The sequence below is a fragment of the Lupinus angustifolius genome, chromosome LG20, assembly GCF_001865875.1.
Source record: "Lupinus angustifolius cultivar Tanjil chromosome LG20, LupAngTanjil_v1.0, whole genome shotgun sequence".
Taxonomy (NCBI): Eukaryota; Viridiplantae; Streptophyta; class Magnoliopsida; order Fabales; family Fabaceae; genus Lupinus; species Lupinus angustifolius.
The window spans coordinates 21,479,144-21,489,097 of NC_032028.1; the positions used below are offsets into that span (position 1 = coordinate 21,479,144).

The 9,954-nt window shown below is 33.6% G+C and overlaps 2 protein-coding genes across 2 annotated transcripts in view; one reads left to right on the top strand and one right to left on the bottom strand.

Moving 5' to 3' along the window:
• On the bottom strand, positions 1,295–3,597 carry LOC109335224 (NAC domain-containing protein 92-like). Its single transcript, XM_019571339.1, has 3 exons — positions 3,208–3,597; positions 2,611–2,894; positions 1,295–2,169 (listed from the first exon to the last, which is right to left on the bottom strand). Exons 1-3 carry the CDS (start codon positions 3,392–3,394, stop codon positions 1,546–1,548), a joined length of 1,095 nt encoding a protein of 364 aa, XP_019426884.1. The 5' UTR covers positions 3,395–3,597; the 3' UTR covers positions 1,295–1,545.
• The window catches only part of LOC109335561, a 3,367-nt gene continuing 1,558 nt past the window's right edge, over positions 8,146–9,954 (top strand). Inside the window, exons 1-2 of the mRNA XM_019571695.1 lie at positions 8,146–9,414; positions 9,480–9,928. Coding sequence (XP_019427240.1) covers positions 8,146–9,414; positions 9,480–9,928 — 1,718 coding nt within the window. The remainder of the gene's footprint in view (positions 9,415–9,479; positions 9,929–9,954) is intronic.

A 9,954-nucleotide genomic window follows, 5' to 3' on the forward strand; every position in this document is an offset into this window, starting at 1 on the left:
ATCAAAACAACTGCAAAACCAAGTGTATTGAATCACTCACATCGAGCTTAACATAAGCAAGCTATTTATCAAGTGTGTTGATGAACCTTGTTCATAACCTATATAAACAATTCAATTTGGATTGAATACTTTGTTGTTCCTGAATTACTTCTAATTAGTTAGAACAATTCTCTTTCATTTGATCTTGGTGTGGTAGATCAAAATTTTAATTCAATACAAAAACTAAACCAATTCAATTAGTTTTGTTTTGATTAATGGTTCAATAAATATTGAATACTCCTACTTGTGATTTATTTATGTGGAAACAAGCCTAGTTGTGATTTATTTACTTGAAATGTTAAGGAAACAATTCATGCGGAAGCACTAATTAAATAACGGATGGGAATTACATGGCCGTAACGGTATCTTATTCTCTGTCCAAGGTCAGTCATATATTAACACGTGAATAAAATAAAATTTTTAAAAATAAGAATTAATAAAATAAAACACTCTGATTGGTTTAGAACATGGAGTGAGATACAATTTAAGACAAATGATCTTCACCTTGGTGGGATGTCACATAGACATATTCTGCACTCCATAAAATATATATTGTGCAGCAGGAAGAAGTGAAACTGAAGGGTTTGAAATGAGCCTAAACAAACTTTGGTATATCAAGGAAAAATGAATAGCAATGAACTAAATGATATATACAACAAGATTTACTAAAACAAAATTTTAACACTACAATGTATTTTGTGAATGAAATTATGTTGAGTTTTGGTTTTGTTCTGATAATTTGCATTTTTTATTTTGTTCTTATATATTTCAAAGTTTTAGATTTAATCCATAGTAATGATATGACTAACAATAATGAGTCAGACTCATTTATGATACTAAAAAGGAGAGTATATTTTTTCTTTTAATTTTAAAGGTAAAAATATCTTTTAAATATAAATGAGGAGGATACAAATATAATTATATGTATTGCTTTATTTGTTATTTGATGTTGCTCTCCTTTTTATAACAACAAACACATGTCACACTAATTAATAAGGATTTAATATGTATACACCGATAGTGTAAGTGATTTTTACACTGTCAGTAAATCTCTACCATTTATATGTTAACTAGTATTGACTTTCAAATAAAAGTACTATAAATCAATGATGATGATATGCTGACAGTGTAAAAACTTTACACTGTCAGTGCATAGATTTTAAACTCAATTAATAATATGATTAATTGTGGTGTTGAGACTATAAACTAGGGGAAAATTGGGCTGAACTTATAAAAAGCCACTGAAAAAAATTAAAAAAGTAAATAATAAAACAATCTCACAAATATAACATAGAAAAATGTACATGAATAATATCAAATCCTTCTTCTTTCTATGATCTCTGAATAAAAACCTAACTCCTCGATAATCATAAATCTATATCTAATAACATATAAATATGAATTAAAATATGAGGAGATATATGGTCAGAATCAATGTAAATTATAAAATTAATTATCATAAAATATAAGAACCCATTTATTCACCAAGTTTGATTATTTTTGTCTTTATAATCTGTAGTGAGAATTATCCCACATGCATTCCAAATCTGATGATGGAACTTCAAGATCCTCGTACAATGCTCCATTATTGTTCCTTCCTATATTGTCATGCTTAGAAACCACCGAAGATGTTGTGTCAGTGTTTCTGTCATTGCTGAGGCATGTTTCTTGAGAAACACTTACCATAGATTGATTATTAGAAGAGAATTGTTCCATTTTGCACTGCATGTTGTTCAATAATAGAGACATGTTTTCTTTATTATTTCCTTGGTGCACATAATAATCTGAGATCATGTTCTGTTGAGGCTGAGAAACTGTGGTCAACATTATTGAACTACCATTAGTGCAATAATTCCATTGGTTATTATTGCTAGGATTAGGAATCTCATAGGTTCTATCCTCTTCTAGCTTCATTAGCATATTCTGGTTTTGATTATTGTTATTGATGAAGTTTGGAACATAGTGATTATCTGATGATGAAGATGGTTGGTTAGTGCCATAAGGAGGATCCATGAGAAGTGGTAGTGAAGAAAAATCAAGAAAATCATCACCAATTGAGTTCATCCTAAAAGGAGGGATTTTTCTAACATCTGTGTTCCTATGAAAAACCCTGGAAACAACCCATTCATCCTGCAATAATATCACACAAAAAATAGGTCATAAATGTTTAGATTGTTGACAATTTAACTCAATAAAGCAAAAGGTATCAATGATTAAAGTATATGAAAGAAACTCTCAAACAAACACAAAAGCCACTTTCTAAATAGTCATCATAAAGCAATATAGGGAAATTGGGTGAGAAAAATCCATGATTAAGTTATCAATCTTTTACCCTTCATCATATCATAATCAATAAAAAAATGGAAAATAAAGCAAGAGAAAATGGAATGAAGATCTTTTGTCCCTAAAAAACTACGTCCCCATGTACCAAGCCAATCAAACACTACCAACTAGCATAAAAAAGTTACTTTATCATTTTGTGATTTTTTTTTTTAAGTAGATGACAATTTCTTATTGGGTTGGGACACAAAAAAGTGGGACAGGTGATCCGATTCGAGAAAATGAATGTACCTTTGCAACTTTAGGGAGGTTATAATTTGCATATTTGCCTTCTAATCTGAATTCATGTATAACCCAATTGGTTTTCTCACCCTTTGGAGCTCTCCCTCTATAGAAAACAAGGGTCTTTTTCATCCCAACCAAGTTATCATTCCCTTTGTATATTTCCTTATCTTTTCCAGTGGCTTTCCAATACCCTGATTGTGTAGCACGATTTGTTCTCATACCTGTTGGATATTTTCTATCTCTTTGGCAAAAGAAAAACCAATTATCTTTCTCTCCCATCTTGGCTTTCTCTACACAATTATAATCATATCATATGGTTAAAATCTACAAGAAAATATATTAATTCATATCATATGATATTGAAATATTTAATAACAATAATCAAGGTTTTAAATCTAAGTTTGTCATTGTAACTGACCTACAACGTTATAGTTTTAGAAGTCTATGCAATTACGAAGCTACCGAAATCAGGTCGTATATTTTCATAATTGTGATAAATACACGACCCCAATTTAAAACACCGATAACAATGATGAATCAAATTTCAAAGTAGAAAAAAAGAAGGCATAATCAGAAAGTAAAAGTTGATTATGAGAGGCTTACTAGGCAAGTCCCAAGGCTCACACTTGTTGAAATCAGCTTCACCCATAGCAATTGCACTAAAATTGTTATTTAACACTTTCTTTGTGAGATAATAAGTGATGATTTCTTCATCTGTTGGGTGGAACCTGAAACCTGGAGGCAAATCTAGAGATTCTTCTCCTTTGTTCACCACAATAGGCTCTTCCATTACCTAAACAAACTTCTTCTACACCAAGATATGGTTTTGGTGATGGTTTAAGTTTTATATAACAAATGGGGTATTAAGATGCTGAAAAATATAGTATTTATATGAAACAAAAATACTAAGGAACTTGAGAAGAAAGAGAGAGAGAGAAATAGGTATGGTTAGTGATGGAAGAAAGAAGAATTTGAAGAGAGATTTAGAGAAAGTGAAAAGAATGGGAAATGGTGTGTTTAAATAGAAAACAACTCATATATAGTCATACATAAGTTTATGAGATCCGTGGTGAGCAAGGCACTTCTAAGGGAAGCTATAAATATTGCTTTTCCCATTTCAATTTTTTAATATTACTTTTAATATCTATACAATTTTAAATCGTCAACTTTCGCTATTTATATTATTTTACTTTTTATTTATGAGATAAAAATGATTAATACAATGGTTAACACTAAAAAGTCTTGAGCGTAAAAAATGAGGGCCATAATTTATTATAAGAAAAAAAATCAAGTTAATATGTGAAAATTTAAACGAAAAATGGAAGTTCAAAGTAAATTAGAAGTGAAAAATGAATATTCGTTATTTATAAAAATAATTTATACTAACATTTTAAAAAACAGTTTCTCATGGAAGCCGTGAGAATATGTGATATATTTTCTTTTTTTACTCATTTATTATTATTACTTATTGAGAATTTGAGTCAAAAATATTTTTTACTTTATGATTATATTTTTCTTATCAAATAATACAATAATCAACAAAATATTAAACAAAGTCATGTACATCCCACTTGCCATAAATTCATATGGTCCAACCCTGATTGATACATAAATTATGGAGGTTTCATAAACTCTAAAAAAAACTCTTACATTTTTTATCTATATATATTATAAGATAATAAAATATATTTTTATATTAGGAGATACATTATTGTCTTCAGTCACTATAATTATGACATGTTTACTATTTTTTTTAGTTTTCTGAAATAGTTTTATAGATAATTATTAAATCTGACATATGTCATGATTTTAGTTGCTAAATATGATAATTTATCTTCCAGTAATAGAAAGATACTTTATTCTTGAACTATTTTTTATATCTGTCTCGAATAGCGTGTATTTGATACGTATATACATGTCTTATTTTGTATGGTTTCGTCAATAATAAAACCTTTTTCCATGCCCCACCACTTTTTCCCAATAAAAATAAATTGCTCCAAACCATTCCTGTGATCTGTTTCTTTGGGAAATAATGCATTCTATATAACTTTCTTCTGCAACTAAATATTGTCGAGTTTTATTCCGGAACAAACGAGGAAATTACCTAGTTAATACATAAATAAAGGATAAAGTATTTTTAGTCTTTAACACACTAAAATTTTATTCTTTATTTCTAAATATTAAAAATGTTAAATTTGTCATTTATTTATGAATGTTGTTACTGAGAGCACATTTGATAAGAGAGATAATAATAATATTTTGAATGTGATTAGTCTCTCATTTAATGTAGAATCCAACATGCTGATAAACACAGAAAATTTGTATTTTGTGTAAATCCTTTGAGCACTCAAGAATATAAAGAGAGTCATTTAAAAGCATTAGGGACTATGGTGCATATCTCTGAATAACAAAATTAATAATCTCTTAACAAAGACCCAAATTAATCATTTAGTCATTCATAGACTATACTTTAGTTTTTAATAATTGAGCTTTACATTAGTCTATCTATTAATCTATATGCACGGCCACTTAAAAATTTAAAGAGAATCATAACATTATTTTTATTTAAGAGTTATAATAAATTAATGTATGGTATAGTAAAAATATAAAAAAGAATGACAAACAATATATACACTTTTTCTCTTAATCTATTAATTATTTGATACAATTTTTTGGGACATTTGCCCTCTTAATACACCTCTCAATCCCCCTAGTACAAGATGATACGCTAACACTTATTACAAACATATTAAATCTCTCATTAATAAAGCCTTTCATTTTCTACATTTTCATCATAAAATCATTTTCTATTGTTTTCGTCATTAATAAAACCTTTTTTTTATTAAAAACTCCTCTTCAAACTTTTCATTTTCAACCTACCAGAAACCTTTCATTTCCTAATTATTTTACTATTTTAAATCCAGCTCAAACGTTTTGTTTTCAGCTTAATTTATTTACTATTTATAATTACTAATTTTCTCTTTAACTATAATACAAAATAATGTTCTGCCACCTCCCTCCAATACAAGACGGGTATGCCAATTATTAACTTTTTTTTCAGCTCTTATTATGGGCTTGCATCTTCTTCGATATATATATGAGAGTCCAATACTGGAATATAAGGTTGACAAAGGTTTAGTAATTTAAAAAAAAAATCTACAATGTTAATCTTTTAAAAGTACATGTGTAATTCAATGTTGGATCCTCCAATACTAAAGAGGATCCCGATTGCACTCGATAAACACGAATAAGGATCATCTCCATGAATGGAGAGATAATTACTTGATTTTCTTTGTATTTTTAATGCTAAAAATGTTATTTTATTATATGTAAAAGGATAAAAATGTCTTATCATATTAGTTTTTCTTTGTTTTTTTATAGTATTTGTCTTTTCATTAACTAAAATGATCATTACTCAACAAACACGCAAAGTGCTTCTAATCTTCTCCGGCTCAAAATGACCTTCTGTTTCTCAACTTACATTTGTTGAAAAGGACAAACTCCTTCACATAACATGTGTCACCACATTTAATCTTCCTCTTTTGATTTCCCCTCAAACATTTCTATTATGATTAGCGGTGTAAGCGGTTACTATTTAAAATGCGAAATTGATGAAATCGAACTGAACCAAAAAATGTGATTCAATTTTGTGGTTCGATTCGATTATTTTTTAAGGAACTATTTATGTTTGGTTTGATTCATGATTTATAAATTTAGAAACCGTTGAAACCGAAAAGCATATTAAAAAATAGATACTAGAGTATTCTTCAACCAATTTTATGGTTTAAATTATCAACTTTTGTGTGATTGTAGCTCTGCTAGGGCATGAAGTGGAAGAAGTGAATCTCCAACTCTCTTGGAAACACTAATGACTAACTCCAACATTCTTGGAAGCACAATGATGAAACTTGGATCCCCACGAAATGCACAAAATCCAGTTATACCTTGGTCCTGTTTGGCTAACCTGGAAGAAGCTGGCCAGGCTGAGGCTCCCAAGGCTAAAGACCCAGCTCCAACTTTCTCGGAAGTGCATAAGACTAAGTCCTTTGCTCAAGCTCTCAAAGCAACGTGTGACATTTCAATCTCTCAACTTCCTCAACCGTGTATCAAGGGAGATGCCATTGCTATAAAGATACCTGAAGAGGAGTACCAAGCTGGTCTTCAAAGGTGCAAGTCTCACCTTCATGGCAGACTCATCCTATCCAAGGGGGATTCGCCCCTTAGGTTCACTGAGCTCAGAACGAAGCTTCAAGCTCTTTGGAAAATGATTGGATCATGGAGCATGATCTCTCTGGGTAAGGGATACTATGAGTTTTCATTTGCCTCAGTGGATGATATGAGGTCGATCTGTGCAGTTGGGTCTTGGAGTTTAAAGCCAGGCTTTCTTAGGCTATCTCTATGGTCCCCTGATTTCAATCCTAGCCTTCAGAAGGTGTCTCACTCGCAGTGTTGGGTTAGGATCCTAGGTCTCCCGCTGGAATATTGGAGTCCTAGAATTTTGTTCTCTATTGCTGGAGGTTTGGGGGTTCCAATCTCCCTGGATGATGCAACTTCAAGTAGATCCTTTGGACACTTTGCAAGAATTTTGATAGATATTGACCTCAAGGGGTTTGGGTGTTCCAATTTCCCTGGATGATGCAACTTCAAGTAGATCTTTTGGGCACTTTGCAAGAATTTTGATAGATGTTGACCTCAAGGGATCTCTGCCTAGTCAAATTTTGGTCGAAAGAGAAGGCTTTGCTTTCTTTGTGCACATTGAATACGAGAATCTCCCTGATTTCTGCTCAGGGTGCCAATCTATTGGTCACCTCCTATCAGCCTGTAGGAGAAATAAGGAAGTTGGAGTGGACCTTCCAAGGTTCAAGAAAGATTCAATGGGGAAAAATCCTAAGACTATGAATGACAGGGGCCCTGCTGCAAACAATGTTGCCAGCAAGAGTTCTGAAATTGACAAGAATAAGGAGGTGGCCAAGGATGCAATGGAGAATGATTTGGTTATAGAATTGGAGTTTGAGAATAATGTCAACCTTCAACCTGATCAGGTCCAGAAGGTAGGCCCTCATTGCCCAAATGAGGAGGCCTTTGATCCTCAGAACTCTTCTGATGAGGATGACACTAGGGACACAACAGTGGAGGAGACTCAGGAGAATGAAGCCATTCAACTAATGCAAGAAGAGAGATTTATAGTCCAACAGCATGGCCAGATGGCTAATGTCTTGGCTGCAAAAGAAACAAGAATTGTTGGGAGGTTATGGGCTGATGCAGAGGAGGATATCGGTGAGGAATTGGAGGAGAATAACATAGAAACACAAATGAGGAGGGGACATACACAAAAGTTCTGTCAAAATCCCAAAAGAAAAAACTAAGGCAGAAGCAAAGCCTGGAAAAAGTTCATTTTACCCGTAGGGGTGGCTATCTAAATGTTTCCAAATGAGGGTGATCTATTGGAACAGTAGAGGAATGGGGAATCCCAAAACTAGATTAGTTTTTAAAAAGCTTTGTTCTATAAACAAGCCTGATGTTATTTTCATTTCTGAACCCATGGTTCCTCTGAATAAAATCAGTCCTATGTACTGGTCTGCCTTAAAGCTCAAGCCTTTCATTGAGAATGATAGGGGTAGCTTGCTCCCTAATTTATGGGGTGCCTGTCGTGATGGGATCAATCCTCAAATCATCTCCAACACAGCTCAGCAAATCTCCATCTCTCTGATGCAGGACAATAAGTTGGCTTTCATTTGTGCAGTTTATGCTCACACCAATTACATGATGAGAAGGACCCTTTGGAATGGCATCCTGTCTCTAATCTCTAATAATAAAGGGCCTTGGTGTTGCCTTGGGGATTTTAATTCTGTCTTAGGTGCCAATGAATGCAAAGGTTCTTACTTGCCTAACAGGCTAGCTTGTGAGGATTTTCAGAGATTCTCTGAGGATGGTAGGCTGCATCACATTCTTACTAGGGGAGCTGAATTCACTTGGACAAATAGAAGAAGAGGCTTAGCTCACACAGAAAAAAGGTTGGATAGATCTCTGTGCAATGAGAGCTGGATGGATATTTGGCATCAAAGCTATTGTTGTACTCTGCCTAGATCTGCTTCTGATCACCACCCTATTATGTTTGGTTTCTGCAATGATCAAACTAGAGTTTATCCTCAGTTCAGGTTCCACAGAATGTGGTTGAAGCATGAGGGTCTCAGAGGAGTGGTTGAGGCTCATTGGGCTAATAGGGTGGTTGGGTGCCCCATGTTCATCTTGACCAGCAAGCTTAAGGGCCTCAAAAGCATCCTTAAGGTTTGGAATAAGGAGGTTTTTGGAAATATTCATATAAGGGTCAAAGAGGCTCTCAAGAATCTTGAGGATTTGCAACTCAGAATCACAAATGAGGGTCAATCTGACACTCTAATGAATCAGGAGGATCAGGCTCAGCAAAACCTGTTAGGAGCTTTAATTGCTGAGGAGGAGTTTTGGAAAGAGAAGTCTAGGCTGCAGTGGCAAATCAGTGGTGATAGGAATACTGCCTTTTCCCATAACCTTGCCAAGATAAGGTATGCAACAAAGTCTATGTGTATCCTTAGACAGGGTGATGAAACTCTGCTCCATACACAGGAGATTGACAATCATGTCTTAAGTTACTTCACAAATTTGTATGCTTCTGAGAATATAACTCAGCCTAGTAACCTCATTGATTGTGTGATTCCTAAGCTGGTTACTCAGGATGACAACAATATGCTGTCCAGGATCCCCTTGGATGATGAGATCAGGGCTGCTGTTTTTGCTATGAATGGAGAGGGTGCCCCTGGCCCTGATGGTTTGGTGGTTGTTTTTTTCAGGATTTTTGGGACATAGTTGGGCCTGATGTGTGCCTTTCTGTGAACCAGTTCTTCACTCAGGGTTGGATTCTCCCTAATCTCAACTCCAACAATCTGATTCTAATTCCAAAGTTCCCTTCAGCTGATAAAATTGAGGATTTCAGGCCAATAGCCTTAGCAAATTTCCAGTTCAAAATCATCACAAAAGTCCTAGCTGACAGGTTGGCTAAAATTGCTCCTAAGATTATTTCCCAGCATCAAAGAGGCTTCATCAAAGACAGGCACATACATGACTGCATCTGTATAGCATCTGAGGCAGTAAATCTCCTTGATCACAAGACCCTTGGTGGAAACTTAGTCCTCAAGCTGGATGTCAAGAAGGCTTTTGACACAATTGATTGGAAGTTCCTTATGGACACTCTCAAGGCTTTTGGGTTTCACAACTCCTTCATTCATTGGATTGAAGTGATCCTTAATTCTGCTAAGCTCTCTATCTCTGTGAATGGTCATAATGTTGGGTACTTCAGCTGCAAAAGAGGTGTTA

Bases quoted from the DNA above. Each gene is read 5' to 3' on its own strand.
- LOC109335224 (XM_019571339.1), bottom strand. From the start codon at position 3,394: ATGGAAGAGCCTATTGTGGTGAACAAAGGAGAAGAATCTCTAGATTTG. The intron at 2,895-3,207 runs GTAAGCCTCTCA...ATAATTGTGTAG, and splicing joins TGAGCCTTGGGACTTGCCTA to AGAAAGCCAAGATGGGAGAG. The intron at 2,170-2,610 runs GTACATTCATTT...ATATTATTGCAG, and splicing joins ACCTCCCTAAAGTTGCAAAG to GATGAATGGGTTGTTTCCAG.